At 52.3% G+C, this 14,990-nt stretch overlaps 5 protein-coding genes across 5 annotated transcripts; 2 read left to right on the forward strand and 3 right to left on the reverse strand.

The window, feature by feature from the left end:
- Nucleotides 1–302: 302 nt before the first annotated feature.
- On the reverse strand, nt 303–969 carry PSV08DRAFT_226204 (fungal ATP synthase protein 8-domain-containing protein). Its single transcript, XM_014217968.2, has 3 exons — nt 902–969; nt 678–827; nt 303–616 (listed from the first exon to the last, which is right to left on the reverse strand). The coding sequence occupies exons 2-3, from the start codon at nt 810–812 to the stop codon at nt 452–454; spliced, it is 300 nt and encodes a 99-aa protein (XP_014073443.1). The 5' UTR covers nt 813–827; nt 902–969; the 3' UTR covers nt 303–451.
- A 121-nt stretch (nt 970–1,090) lies between these two features.
- On the forward strand, nt 1,091–2,135 carry PSV08DRAFT_363612 (uncharacterized protein; the record flags this gene model as incomplete). Its single annotated transcript, XM_014217928.1, has 1 exon — nt 1,091–2,135. Exon 1 carries the CDS (start codon nt 1,260–1,262, stop codon nt 2,133–2,135), a length of 876 nt encoding a protein of 291 aa, XP_014073403.1. The 5' UTR covers nt 1,091–1,259.
- A 1,164-nt stretch (nt 2,136–3,299) lies between these two features.
- On the reverse strand, nt 3,300–7,494 carry PSV08DRAFT_410798 (uncharacterized protein; the record flags this gene model as incomplete). The annotated part of the gene is made up of 10 exons (XM_066093870.1): nt 3,300–3,896; nt 3,977–5,205; nt 5,254–5,618; nt 6,248–6,311; nt 6,426–6,486; nt 6,545–6,677; nt 6,773–6,890; nt 7,019–7,147; nt 7,179–7,274; nt 7,461–7,494. The coding sequence occupies 10 exons, from the start codon at nt 7,492–7,494 to the stop codon at nt 3,366–3,368; spliced, it is 2,760 nt and encodes a 919-aa protein (XP_065948761.1). The 3' UTR covers nt 3,300–3,365.
- A 1,924-nt stretch (nt 7,495–9,418) lies between these two features.
- Nucleotides 9,419–11,259, reverse strand: PSV08DRAFT_403141 (uncharacterized protein; the record flags this gene model as incomplete). The annotated part of the gene is made up of 2 exons (XM_014217969.2): nt 9,419–10,810; nt 10,870–11,259. The coding sequence occupies 2 exons, from the start codon at nt 11,257–11,259 to the stop codon at nt 9,497–9,499; spliced, it is 1,704 nt and encodes a 567-aa protein (XP_014073444.1). The 3' UTR covers nt 9,419–9,496.
- Nucleotides 11,260–11,478: 219 nt separating this feature from the next.
- PSV08DRAFT_205482 (secretory pathway protein Sec39-domain-containing protein) lies at nt 11,479–14,818 on the forward strand (the record flags this gene model as incomplete). Its single annotated transcript, XM_014217970.2, has 3 exons — nt 11,479–11,760; nt 11,829–14,652; nt 14,700–14,818. The coding sequence occupies 3 exons, from the start codon at nt 11,479–11,481 to the stop codon at nt 14,720–14,722; spliced, it is 3,129 nt and encodes a 1,042-aa protein (XP_014073445.2). The 3' UTR covers nt 14,723–14,818.
- Nucleotides 14,819–14,990: the final 172 nt, after the last annotated feature.

Here is a 14,990-nt window from a genome sequence, read left to right on the forward strand (position 1 = left end):
ATAAATACATATCTTCTCCATGCCAACATTGTACCTGCATCGTACTACTCTACGCTCAACTCAAACAATTTGCAGCGTGCAACATGTGACCTCCACTCTTATGAGACTGTCATCTCATCCAGCACGCCCTAAACCCCATGCACGATGGACATTGCTAGTGAATTAATAAGTCACCCTATTTCCTCGTCTCGTCCTTTGACTGTTATACATTTAGATATTACCCTTGATCACCTTATTTGCTCACATGCGGCAAGCGACACTCATTTTTATCATTTTACTCTGTCAAAAAACAACATGATCGGTCAGCAAGTGCGCCAGATAAAAATGCGGACACTCTTCGTGCAATGCCATTGATTTGTCTACGAGCATATTCCCACTACTGGTACATGGGCATCCTTGGCTTTCTATCGCCCTGTGTATGTGCTCTTTGCTTCAACTCGACACTCCTCGCTCACAACTTGCTGATGAAGAGGCGGGCAGCGAACAGGCGCACACGCTGGGGCAAGATGTACTTGGAGAAGACGTAGATGAGCGATGGCAGGAGGATAAAGGCCACGGTGGTCTCGTTGACGAAGAAGAAGGGGATGAGCTGGGGCATGGCAGACTTGAGGACCGTCTATTGTTCAATGGTCAGTTTCCCAACACTCCCCGCGCAATCAACTAGGGGCCATCCTCACCATCTGCTGTGGGCTGACCTCGGTCTTCTTGGTCTGGCTGGCGACGAGAGCAGGGCGTGCCATGGCGGCGGGGCGGACAGCCGTGGGGGCGCGGAAGGCAGCCCTGGCAAAGGGACGGAGGAAACGGGCGTTCATGATGGGCTATCTGGGCTGTTGCGGGTCAGCGCGCTGCTGCGGGGGTCCAATGGCGGTGTTGGAGCTTTCGAAAGGGGCAATTGACGCACTGGATCAGGTCTTGCGAGCCCCGGGAGATGAGCGATGATGGCGTTGCGGTCGCGGGAGGTTTCGTGGTGGTGGTGTTGCTACTGCCGGTCCGCAAAAGCTCGCACAGCTGCCGCTCGGAACATACCGCGTCCGTGCACCGCGCTTGGCATCACCACTTTCCATCCCCGGACCTGACCTTCCTCTTCTTTACTCTTCACACCAAGATGGCCATCGAAAACATCTTGATACTTGGCGTAAGGTAGATGGTGCGCCTGATGGTTTGTCATGGCCCGCTGACTTGCCTGTACAACGGACATCTTTGCCATTCCATCATCTCCGCTCTACTATGCTCACAACAGACATCATCATCATCATCTGATGACTGCAACTACAAGATTACTAACGTATCCCTCTCAACCACTCGCTCTTCCGCCAAATCCCCATAAGTTGCCAGTGCAACACAAAACCTCTGATTTTAATCCAGCAGCATTGCAGTCAGCATTTGCTGGCTGTGATATCATCCTAAACACAATTGCAGGCGGAGATTCGGACCTACAGATTAGCATAATCAACGCTGTGATAGCCGCGAGGGTCAAGCGATTTGTCCCTAATGAGTCCAGTCATGATAGTCTGAACAAGCAGCTACAGGCCCGCCTACCCAAGCATGCAGAACGAGCAAAAGCCATTAATCATCTCAAGAACCTGTCAGATGCTAGTCCGAATTTCGGGTGGATGGCAGTTGCTACAGGATATACGCTGGACACCAAAATCGTCAATGATAACATGGGCGTTAACATGGAATGGCAAAGTGCTACTTTTCATGGCACAGGTATGGGGTTGTTTGCGGCGTCTAGCCTAGCAAGAGTAGGTCAGGTTGTAGCTCGACTGCTTGCCCATTGGGAAAAGACCAAAAACCAGTACATCTATGCTGCTGGTGCTACCATATCAGCCAACCAAGCCCTCAAGTCTGTCGAGGAGATGACTGGTCAAGAGTTTGCTGTTGGGAGTTATGGCGTAGAAGAATGCGTTGAAGAAGGGCCGAAGTGGATCGAGAGAGGCTATCCTGATTCGGGACTTGCTTTGCCCGAGCGGAACATACTCTACGATGACCAGCTGAATTCATCGGCGCCATTTGGGACGTACAACGCCAATGACATGCTAGGGCTTGCGCCAGAGTCAGCAAATTCCATGGTTACAGAAGCATATCATCGCTTGAAGAATCTTGGCAAGCTGGGTTGTGCATGTGCAACATAAATTCAGTATCTCGAGACCAAATGCCTCTTTCGAACTGAACAAAACAAAACTCGAATCATGCACCGCAATGGTTACGAATCTATCTCGTCTGCCTTGAAGCCTGCAAACCCCGGATCTGGCACTGTTGCGGAGGCTCTGAGGTCTGATAATCGTCGAGGATGTCAGACCACTCCAACGGCAGGACGAATAATCAAGGCGTCTCACACCACAATCAAGATCACATCAAGATCAAGCAAGATCTAATTGTCCGGGTGTGTCTCTATAAGCAAGGGTGTATCAAGATTCTCAACCCTTAAAACCTCCACCAACCAACCATCGACCCGAACGAAAAAATCCACAAAAATAAACCATGCCCAATGGCAAGATACATTTTCAATGTACGCAATCCCTTCTACCAGCCCAGCCCCACGTCACCGTGCTACCCCTAACTCCGCTTTCTGGGTACGTATCTTGATGACCGGTACATTTCGTGCTCGTGCACCTTGCGTTTCAGTGAGTTTTTCCGTGTGTGGTGTCAGATCCTGCTATCCGAAACATGAGGCTGTGTGACGCCAGCGAGGATGTTTGGCATGCCGAGGCTATCTTACTTCTAGGGACTGGGAGTGCTTCTTTCCGGTGGCTGAAGTCGTAGGGCTAGAAGTGGGGGTAAAATATATTGGGAGCTACCATTCGCATTGATTGCCGAACCAGGCGTAGTTGCTATACCTTGACCACTTTTGCTGTTTGAACGGAGCCTGTAAACAAAACAAAAAGAAAGAACGAGAGAGAGAGAGAGAGAGAAAGGGGATTGTGGCATTTGAATTATCCTTGGAAATATTGAATCGCTGAAAGCAAGTCTATAACATGAACTGCGAGGGGGAATTTACTCAAGTGCTATGAAGAGTGGCAAGGATTCTCGAGATAACGACAAAGCCAAAACTAATCTAACTAGATGCTGGGGGAAAAAAGTCATGACCTCGTGACTACCGCTCGCTGGCGCCAACTCGGCGTGACCAAAACCTAAAGTAACGCTGTATAAACAAGAACGCTTCAGAGAAGAAGAATAAAACCGACTTTGCTTGAAAACCATACGCTTGATGCTCGGGAATTACAAAGAACGCCTTTGCCATTGAGAGTTAGGGCTGCTGGGAGTGGTACGAGTGAAATGATTTTGCTCAACAAACATGGAAACAACAAACACAAATCAGTGAAGATGGCGCACTGTCACCCTTCAGTTCCACCATGGCAACCTCATATCATACTCGCTATCGAGTTCAATGCGACTGTGGTCGTTCGTATACCAACGAGCTCTGGTTCGCTTACTTGGTGTGCTAAGTCTGGCGTGTACTGATGGTTGGGGAAGTTTGGTAGACTTTGTAATGGCGTTGTGAACATGCCAACAACAGACTCTTGCCTAGTGGTTTGATCCATGTGACTCAGGTTGGCCGATGCGATCGTGGGCGTTCGGAGTGACTGCATCGTTGGTGTTGCTGAAGAAGGCGTGGGATACGCAGCACTGCCTGGATGGCACGAACTGCTAGGTCGAGGGGTCGATGTCGGCGTAGACGTTGGCAAAGGCCTGCCATATGATTGTAGTGATGCGCTCCCTGGGATCGGAGTGGGTGTGGAATGTCGATGAGAAGTCGGGTCTGCTTGCAATGTGTCATGCTTGAACGGGTACGGAGACGAGGTCGACGAGGCAGATGACGCTGCGCGAACTCGCCCAGCTTGTGTCTCCCGACGCCTTTTTGGGCCGTCTTTGACTTTTGGGTGTGTGTGGCACTGCGTTTCAGGTAAGTACAGTTGAATATTTGTCAAGGTGACCAGTCTGGTCGAGCGAATCCAATTCGCAGAAGACTTACCTTGTACGCATGGCGGAACCATGTCGTTCCCTTTTTCTTGTTGCTTACCAGCGCTATCCATTCTCCGCAGCTTCCGCAAAGTCCTTCCCAGACATCCAGATTACCTTCTGTCCTGCGAGTCTCCTGTGGACCTTGGAATGCTGCGCCGGTAGCTGCACTAACACCATGCGTAAACGATTTGTCATACCAGAATGCACTGTTCTTCAGAACTAGCCATCGTCCTGGTTTGCAGAGCCCGCACCAACCTTCACGCTTGTTTCCATGTCCGCGTACCCATCGTGGAGTGTACAAGTCACCCACGAATCGAAGATCTTGCTCGTGCGGGATAAGGTCTGGGTCCGATGGGTTCATGTCAGACTCAGGCGGGTTCGAGGCTTCTTCGTGTAGTGATGAGTATAGGTCTGGGGGATCCGAAAGGTCAGCAAAGTGGGATGAACAGCCACCATGGCGGTCTGCATTACTCTGAAGCAGACGGAAGAGGCCCTGAGAAGGCAGTGGTCGAGGCACTTCAAGATGGTAGGGCGATTGATCTTGTGCTGCAAAGTATGGTGGGGTGTTGGTATGCTGAGGGTTTGTCTGCGAATACAAGACGTTCTGGGCAGCCATCCCGTAGTTGTTGTATGCACCTGAAGGGTAGGTTGGCATGGAATGGTGGGGATTCATCCTTGGGCCGTATGGCGTAAAGTGGTTCGGTACTTGGGATACTGTTCGGGCATTGGTGGGGGTTGACGTTGGCGCGTGTCCGGTAGACCATCTTTTGAAACGGCCACTGTCGAGTGTATATGGCGACGACCGCACATTATTGTGCGGTGCTGGCGAGGCGCGCGAGCGACTCCCGCTTCTCACCACACCGTCGTACTGAGGACGACATGGTGACGCAAGCGGGGATAGGAGATGGCTCTGACTTGGTTCTGGGCGGCTCCATGTGTCATACTCGGCGGGATATGACACTGGCTCCGAAGTACCCAAGTCCTCGTAAGCTACTGGCTCTGGAAGCACACCACCTGTGCTCGACATTGAGAAAGAAGACTCTGATAGGCGTCGGGTAGTGTTCGGGTTCAAATTTGCCATGCTGTCATGCTCCTGTTGTGGCATGCCATTGTATTGGCGCAGGTCGATGATGGGTGTATTCTCGTCGTGTCCCATGATACCGTTGCTGAAGTCGGTGACATCTGGATCCAGGGAAGGAAATGATTCCAACTCTTCGCAAACCTTCTGACCCCATGGACCTGCGGTTGTTAGTACGGCATCTATAACTGCTCGGTCATGGACCTTACTTGTATCGATGACACCCGGAAAGAAATCAGTAGGTGCCAGCGATGTAGGGGGCGCCATGCTGTTGCTGTAGAAGTCGCTGCTTGTGACAGCTGGCTGGGTTACATTCACATCTGTTCGCGCCAGTGAGTGCCCCGAATCTTGTCTACCACCCACGACAGGACCTCTTGGCGCACCATAGTACGGAGGGTGAGGCTGCGGTATCGCCCATGACGGTTGTGGTGGCGATGGTCTGGACATTTGCAGTAGGTTCTGTGGATGTTGCTGTTGCTGTCCTTGTGGGGCAAGGCCCCCGTAAGGGTACATCATCTGAGTTCCGGGCGTGGGAGAGGGGTGGCCCATCGTGTGTTGTCTATTAGGCGATGGCCTGTATCTATAAAACAGGTTATTTTGCTTAGATGTGCATCGCTGGTTGAGTAGTGTTGGGTAAGGCTTACTGTTGGACGGTGTGATAGTTCATCTTCTAGTAGCCAATCTGCTATATACAACAGTCTTGATGGAGTCTGAGGATATTCTACTTGGGCCAGACGGTAAGCAGATAGTCAAAGAGATTGTGACTATGACGAGGAGTGTGGCGTCGACAAGAGGTTCAAGATGGGTGTCTGTCAAGGAATCCGGGGGGGAGCGAGCGGAGGACGCGGGCCACTTACATTGGTAGCGAAAGTAGGGATGACTAGTCAAATGAAGGTCTAAGGCGATATAGTCGAGGGCTAATATGATGAGCAAGCGCGGAAGTGAATAAGATTGGATAGTGTGGTAAGTGTGGGGTTTTCTTCAAAAGAGTGTACGAGAACAAAAGTTCCCAACAACGCAACCAGCGCGAATGGAGCCGGCTCCAAAAGAAAGAAATGTTTACAAAGATAGTTGGGTCGGGTCCTAAAGAGTGAAGGGCCAAATAGGAGGAAAGACGGCTGGAGGGGCTGTTAGGCTATATGATGCGTACGGGTTCGCAACATCCGAGAGGAACAACAAAGAGCGACGATGTGTGCGATTGACGCAACGGAACCGCTTCGATTCAAGTTTGAAAGAAGTGTCGCGACGCGCCTTGGCTGCAGGTGATCTGGAACGGACAGAGCAGAAGCGTTCACCCAAAAGAGAGTCTAGCGGGGATGGATGTGGTGGGCGGTGGACCGCGCGCAAGGCTGCTGGGATTCCAAACGGCGATTAGACGCACTCGGAACGGTCGCACCAGTCATTGTCTCCATCATTCCTCCCGGCTTACTCGGAGAGATCTCCTCGGCGGAGGGCAGCAGGCGCCCCAAGTCGCCATGGCACAAGTGGGTGGCTGTGGACATGGATGGAGCGATGGCAGCAGTCGTTGGCCATCAACTCTAACACCGACAGGGGCCATGTTGGTGCAGACAGCAGTCGAGCTGGGCGGGCAAGCCATGGCTTTCTCTCCGCGATCCGAAGCCAGGTTTCAGCGCTGGCCAGAAGATGGTGTAGAGCCAGTGAAGGAGGATGGATGGGGTGAAGGAAGAATATGCCTGGGAAATGTGCAACCTGCCCATGTATCAACACGATTGGGGTGGGCTGGCAGGCCGTTTCATCGCATCAGGAAGACTGTGCTGAATTGGGCGGAGGGATATCCCGACGACGGGGATGGGCCGCTGATTGGGGATGAGGTTGGTTGGGTCGCCTGTGGCGCGTAGTTTTTGGTGAGGGAGGCGGATGAGGTCAGCGACCGAATCCATTCAGCCCCACGCCTTTTACCGTGTCGCGACGAGGGCGAAACACTCCTGACACACGCCCAGGGGCACTTGCGACCCACTCTGACCGCAACATGTACCGCACCATCACCACAATCCTCACATGTTCTCGTAATGACTCGCCGAGAGCAATTGCGCGGCGGACCCGTTGTGCGGTCGCGGTGGCCGAGTATCCCTCCTCTGCAACCTTGACGCCTTCTGTTTATGCCCCCTCAGACGGACCGCATCCTCGCCGAACCGTACTATCCTTAGTGGCCTCTTAATCTCGCTCCACCAGCTCGGGCGCCGTTTGTTGTGCAAGAGCGTGGGCTGTACTGTGGAAGGATGTAGTGCTGCACAGCTACTATGAATGTACATGTGTTGTGCTGTGTATGTACCTAGTCAAGCTGTCTACCTGGTGGCCTTGCTGAGGTGCGGGCCATGACAGGCTCTCACACCTGCTATCGAGTCATGTTGACAAGTGACAGCGGCCGATCAACTATGTGTGTAATTGGAATTGCCAGTATGGGGTGCAGCGTGGCGTGAAGCCTGCATGTATATCCCCTTCTAGTATCATCTGGGGGTTGCCAGTACACGAATGGAGCCGTAGCTTCGCCACGCCGCATGGCTGAGTGTATCGCGCCCTGTCCCCACGTACTCATGAACCTAGCTATCTGACTTGCCTAATAGTGCCGAGCCTGGGCTTGTAACAGGGTTTTGAGCCTCCAAGATGTCTAAATTAACCATCGTGCCGAAAGACATACCAGAGAGCATGAACTAAGTAGATTTCGTGCAGCAGAAGCCAAGCCGGAGGATGCGCTACAAGGTGCTGCATGCTATCAGTCTTAATGCTGCCTTAGACAAGCAAGGCATGTCCATGCCTGGCCCAAGCTACCTGCGTAAAGCTCCTAATTTTGGATGTCGACTTCCTAAACGCTATGCACTGCCTTGCCCACTTTCACCCAACACTTGCCCGCCCTGAACACACGTGAGGTTTTGCCAAAACAGTGTGATTAGTGCGACCTTGTTTCCAGTCGAAGCATAGTCTTGCAAAAGTGTCTGGCTATTGTTTGCTGTTGCATTATTCTCCGTCGTTTTGCTTTGCCCCACTCTTGACCAGGCTGGACACTGCTGTGAGGATTCAAAACCCGTCTACGAAGAGTACTCGATCAACCCCGATTCTGATTTGAAACTTCAGGAAGAATGGCATTGATCTAATCATCTCGATTTCTGGCTTCAGTTAGGCCTATCGTTGACTTGCTGGTGTAGATCATGTCGTAATCTCTATACGTGTACACACACAGTCGTCATTCTCTTTGATCTACACAGGCAAGCCCTGCGCTCAACAAAAGACTCTGGAGGACCGAATATACGATCAACACATCCCTGATGCATCAAAATAACACAGACACCCGTACCGATGAAGATCTTCCTCTCGCGATCCACCCGTAGACATGATAGTGCTTATCCAGCATATCCCCCCCCCTTTTTTTTCACCTGTCCACCCTAAGAAGCGGCATACAAAACCACCTACAAAACACAGTGAATAAAACATGTTCAACCCCGAACCAAATTTCCCGCCACACCTACACTATCACCCTCAAGCTACATAACCCCTCCACCCCCTAAAACCGGGCATGCAAAACCATCTACAAAACAATCATGAACAAAACATACGCGGACCAGCCTCAACCCCCTTCCATATAGCACAAACACTATTACTCTACACAACACTACGCAGGGAAAAAAAAGATAGACAGACCCCTCCCCCTTCCCCTTCCCTGTGCATCGCCAAGTGAAATAAAAAAAGAACAACCTTATCAGTAGAACTACAAGAAGACTATTGGTAACAAAGCATGTATATACGCACGTACCCCTCCGACAAGCTCGACTTTTTTTTCAGCCCTACTTCATGCCTTGGTACTTTGAAGTGGGGTAAAAAAAAGGGGTGGGGAGAAACAGGGAGGGGGAAAAAAATAAAAGAGGCATGGGTGCGGGATTTGACACGGCATATGTGTGTAAATCGTGGTACGTATGGGGAGAGATTCAGATCTCTCTTTTTTTGCTGTATGGAATGTGTGCGATTCATGAAGTGTCTGATCTATGTGGTTTTTCTTCTCTCCCTGTCCCTTTCAAAATAAAGCCATGGAACAACAAGATTGCCTGTTTGATGGGTATGGCTGTTCTGGCATGTGTCACCTGGAATCTGTCTGAATTCGTCCGAGCAGATAGTGTGGGGTGTATGGTGGGTAAGACGAGAGTACAGCCTTGTTATTATCCAGGGAGTCTGCATATTGCATCGTCTGGTCGGACCGAAGATAGAAAGAGGAGGTCATTATCAGATATTGTTCTACGTCGCATCTATGGACGAAATACACTAGTTTCACAGGGTATACATACTAAGCGGCCTTTTTGTCCAGGTCATGTAGTGGATACTGGGGACCAAGCCTCCAGTCCACCATCCAGGACTTGCCGCACTAAAAAAAGAACTTTCCCGCCCCATTCCGAGTTTGATACACATTTCACTGTCGTTCCACACATAAACCGTGCCCGTCTCTCACAGTTTTCCGATTTTGATTTCACATTCTCCGCTAGTAGTGTCGAAACTCAACGTACTAGTGCCATCGCCCTTCTTCGCTTCGACGTGATTTTTGCCAGGCGTATCGTTTTCGTTGAGCAGTTCTAGCCCCTTGCCTTGCAGATGCAGCGCTCCGTTAAGAGAAGTTCCATCAACATGACCCGTCCACTCTTCCGGATAGGTGATGTCGAGGGCTCCAGAAGTGCTCAGATGCGTGCTGACAAGACCAGTCATCGGTGTCTTTTTCGCCTTGTATGGAGTGCGTAGTGTCAGCGACGTTTGACCTGAGTGTGTCTGTGTGTATATCTCCGATTGATAATCCCCCGATTTGAAAGGCAAGATGTCGGCTGTTACAAGACCTGCGATTGAGTTGATTTCAGTTCGCGAGCCGTGGATGAAGGTACCATCGACTGAACCGACGGTTGTGTTGATAAAGGTCTGATAGTCTCGTTCGGGGATATGCTTTCGTTTGAAATCGGTACGTATGCTGCCGGATAGAGTATCGACCATGAAAACTGCAGGGTTGGATGGCCCGTTGGCAGCTTCTTGAGGCTCAATGTTGATGTTGACAGAGCCGCTCTTTGTCTTGACAGAAAGAAGATCGAAAAGGGCGTACATGCCACTGATAGAGCCAGAAATGGTTTGCAGGTGAGTTTGGCGCGAATAGAACGCTCCAGCATCCAGTGTACCGGTGGTGAGAGAGATTGATGTCGAGTCAGTGACGGTAAAGTTGGCACCATTATGAACCTGCATGCCCATGTGGTTGGAAGAGACTTTGAGTGTCTTCATCGAGACTCCAGGCGCTACGTAAACAACCACCGACATACCAAGGCAAGCTTTACCAGCCCGTACGCCGTCGAAGCCGTCGGGAAAAGAGGGGTCGCCGATTGTTAGTCCTGATGCAGTCTGTGTGTAGGGGACGCTGTTGACATCGACTGTTGACGAGATTGCATATGACATCTTGACTTGAACAGTACCAGGGGCTTGCTCTGCAGGTGCTTGGGCAATGTGTATCCAGCCAGCCACGCGTTTATAGGAACCGTCCAACTGATGTATCGCCTCGTGAATGTTTAGCTCGCTAGGTTTGCCAAAATCGTACCACTCAGTCCTGACACTGTACTCCTTGCCACATTTTGAAGGCCATCGGATTGGAAAGACTTGGGCAGAGTCTCCTGATGCCGGGGGCTGGGCTGTTGATGATTGCGCTGGCCATGGGATGGCAATGAGGTCTGGCCGATCAAACGAGTCGGCTTCTGCAGCCTCGGCTGAAGTTTCGGGAGCAGATACTACGCCCTTTGTGAAGGTTAGCGTTGTTCAAGCACATTGTTGTTTGCCCAGCAAATGTCACGTACTGGCCTGTCCCTTCGAACCGACACAGCTGCCGCCATCAAAGCCAGCATGGCGACAAGAAACATGAAGCAAAGCACTGCAGCAAGCAGCTTGACCCACGTATTCCTCATGCAGCGCTGCCTCAGAGTTCGGCCGTCATACTGGTCTTCTTTGAAAGTTGCATCCCTGGCTTCTTGGCCATCGAAGGAGAGTAGCCTGGCGCCCTCGCCCCTGCTCTGGCGACTCGTGTACAGGCCAGGGGTGGTGGCTTCAAGATATGTGGGTGGTGCTTCTGAAGCCTGGCCTATGAAGCTTTCCAAAAGCGGCGTGGAGCGTTCATTGTATGGAGATGGGGATATTATGATTTGGGGTCGCATTGAGCGACTGTTGGCAGCCGCAGTGTCGATGTACATGATGAAGAGACGGAGCAGGAGATGCCCCAAGATAGAAGCGAAGTCAGGAGCGTTGTGTTGGACGGGCTAAAGAGCGTGGGTGAAGGAGTGCCTGAGTCGACGTCGTGGGTGTTTAGAGATGGATGGACAGAGCAAGGAGAGCGGAAGAGATGCAGAAGCCAAGGAGACAAAGTCAGGCAGCGACTTCACGGTATATCAAGTTCGGCAACAGGTGCCAAAATGTTCATAGGCCGTTGCACGGGCGGGCATGTGCAATGGGCTGCTACACTTTTGTTTCGGTGGTGGAAACGCGGCATGTTTGATGTGAGTCTTGGCAAGCAGAGGAGGTATAGAAGCAAGTCCCGAAGTGGCAGACGACCCGCGTCGACGACGTGTGGTCGAGGCGACGGGTTCTTTTTGCATGCCGTGGACCGTCTGGTTTCACGGAGTGCGATGGGGGCGAGTGCAGATGGAGATGGAGGGAAAGCGGAAAAGAAGAGCAGGCCGGGGAGCATGTCGTGCGTGGGTGGTGGGTGTGAAGGGCGTGGTGGGAACGGCTGTCTAGGCGGGCCCTCGCCCAGGGGCCTTAGCGCGGGTGGCGGGGCTGGGCGATTGACGTAGCGAACGGCGGCGCATCAGAAAGCCACTGCCTCAACCTCGACATGGCCGCGCTGCACAAGCTGTCGAAACTCTCAGGCCCGCACTGCATCCTCCTGGCCGTGCACTATGCCGCTCACGCCAACACGCCTGCGCTGCAGGCCTTGACGGCGCTGCGCGACGGCGACCTGCCACTGGAGTTGAGCCTCAGTATCCTGCTCGCGTACCTGCCAGAGCAGCATGACCCGGCCTCCTACTACCACCTCCTCGCCGGCCTGGCCACGGGCGCCCGCGAGCCTGGCGACAGCCCGGCCGACGCCGTCGACACTGCGCCTGTCGAGCAGCTCTCAGACGCGCGCGCCCGTAAGAGGAGGCAATCGCTGGTGCTGCCACCTGTAGCCCATCCGCTGTATGCGGCCGACCGCGACATGGACCTCTTCACCCACTTCCTCATCCACCGCTCCCACCGTATCGATGCCCAGACCGGCCTGCTAGATCTCGTCCCGCGCCTCGTCGTGCCCTTCCTCGACCACTCGGAGCACCTGCGTACCTGGTTCATCTCCACTGCTCTGCCCCTCCTGCGCCTCAGCTACGAGTACTATCCACACTTGCCTCCACCCACCCTCGACGACTTTGCCGCACTCAAGGGGCGTCGTGCCGTTGACTTGCAACTCTCGAACGCATGCAATGCCAGCCAAGATAGCACACACCATGTTGCGCGCGATCTCAAGGGTGTCGTTGCCCCTTGGTTGTGTGGAGCCCACGACCGCCGTCGGCGCGGGTCAACCGACGACGAGGGACCACACACACCCGACGACTGGGATTGTTTGTTCCAATGGCTATTGCATACCTCAAAAGATCATCTGGCCCTAATCACAACAGCTATTTCTGAGTGGGACGGCCCCGAGGACATTGATTTGGGCGGTTATGAGCAAGGGCGTGATTACGTTGACGATGACCAGCAACGTCAGCTCGAGATCAAGTATGCGCGCACAGCGCTAGCATGTCTCTACCTGATTCACCAAAGTGACATCAACGCTCTACAAACTGCGCACGCGCTGTTGGACCGGATATGTACACTACTCAACTACGATGCGCCCCAAGACCTCAATACAAGCGTCGACAAATTGCCTTGTTACAATCTCAAGAACCCTCTGCTCCATGATTCAACTACTGCCCTGCTCAGGGAAGAGCGCCTTTTGCACTCCGACAATGCCCTTACTCAGCCAGGCCCTGATGCGTTTCGCATCCTGGAACTTATCATATTCACTTCATATACCCTCTTCACATTACACCACCCGGTCTCTATCCGAGACATTGCAAACATGTCGCTGCGGGACGACTACTCTGAGCAAATGTCCATGTTGCAGAAAATTCTTCATACACTCAACAGCAACTCCAAGAGCGACAGCGAACAGTGGCGCATCATCCGATCGAAGCTGGTGTGGCTGTGGAACTGGGGTACTGACCGTCACGACGAAGATCGTAAGGCCCAAGGCATCTTCGGTATGCTAGATAGCAAGACCATGGAGACTGAAATATTGAAAGCGCTCCTTGAGAGCAACCACTTCCCTCTTGCCATAGAAATCTATCTCAAGCCGTCCTTTGGCCAGCAACCGCTACTTTCCTCTGATATAGAGAAAGTGGTGCTCGCCTCAGCTATGCATCACTACGACAACGCAAGCAACGGGAATCGCAATAGGGGCGGCGTCAAGCGTGCCGCAGACATATTGAATGCCTTTGCCCCTCATTTTCCCTCTTCATCGCGTTTTCGGCGTTTCCAGGCTCTGCTTTCAGCAACCCACGCCATGTCGTTTTACTCACTTATACTCCAGCATGGCGTGCCCTTTCAACCAGTCAACATTAGAGTTGGCTCGAATCCTCTGTCTTTGGTCCGGAAGCTGTTGTCGCAAAATAGTGGTAGTTACACGAAACTGGACGATCTAGTGTCGATTGGACAAAACCTAGTCATCGCAATGCCATCTACCATCATGGTCGAAGAAGAATGGGACACTGTGCTTACCCCTGCAGAGATTGAAGCGAGGAAAGCGGCTGCCGAACGACGAGTGATTGGAATGGCGATCGAGGCTGCTCTCGAGGAAGATGATTTCGAGACTGCATATTCATACGTGATTACCCGGCTGACGCCGACCACGCCCTCGGGCACTGCCCCAACCCCATCTCACTATTTATCAACCACGTCAGAAGATGCCGAGAACCACGAAGACGAAGCTGAGGACGTTGCCTGGCGGGCTGCTCTACGTGCTGGACGTTACAACTCGTCATCTTTGTCCAGCAGCTGGTCGCAAGCCACTAAAACAGCGAGACCTGACCTAAGGAGACTGGAGCAACGTATGGAGTTGCTTTCACAAGCGCTGCTGTTAGCACCACCTAAACATCTTGAAGAGGTTCTTTGCGTATGGCAGCAGTGCGAAGCTGAAACAATGCATCTTCTCGCTCAAGAGAACGAAGCTGAGGAGCGCTTCAATGACGCAGCAGACCAAAAGCTGCCTGGTACGTTTGACCTGGAAACAACCACTGTGCAGCCTCGTCGCGAAGTCGGTAGGGGTGCAGTTGAAGAAGCACCTATGGGTCTATTTGATGTGGCACGTGGCGCTGCAGCTGCGTTTTCCAAGACGGCCTTTCCCCTGCGTGGAAGTGCAGAGGCTGCATCAAATCCAAAGCTTGGCTCGGGTCGAGCCAGTCTGGATGGAAGTGAGACTGGTAGCATCGACGCTCAAGAGCGTGTTCGGAGGAGGGACATGGTGACCAATGCCGCGACAGGGGCTCTTGCCTCGGGCATTGGATGGATGCTGGGTAAGAAAATTACTCCACCCGCCGAATTTGTGGCTAACCAATCTCAGGTGCAAAACCAGTCTCTGAGTGAGCTTCTACCTGAGTTTATTCTTAGTGAATTGGAATGTAGAATTCGCCCAAAATCACAACCACGTGAACTTGGATAATCTATTGTGCAACCCCACGACATATCCTCCACTCTACAGCCCTACTTGGCATCTGTGACGCTTGATAGTTTAGCAAGTGGTGTCGTGAAAGAAGCCATCCAGGCAAAAATAATGAGAGGCTATCCCTACCCAGTGATTCCAGTCGAAACAATGAATTCTTTTCCTTTCACTTTGGCACAATCTCACTCACTT

Source organism: Bipolaris maydis (genome assembly GCF_028858645.1).
Source record: "Bipolaris maydis strain C4 unplaced genomic scaffold PSV08scaffold_10, whole genome shotgun sequence".
NCBI lineage: Eukaryota > Fungi > Ascomycota > Dothideomycetes > Pleosporales > Pleosporaceae > Bipolaris > Bipolaris maydis.

Coding starts and splice junctions, on each gene's coding strand:
- PSV08DRAFT_226204 (XM_014217968.2), bottom strand. CDS start 812: ATGAACGCCCGTTTCCTCCGTCCCTTTGCCAGGGCTGCCTTCCGCGCC. Junction 617..677: donor AGGTCAGCCCACAGCAGATG/GTGAGGATGGCC, acceptor ATTGAACAATAG/ACGGTCCTCAAGTCTGCCAT.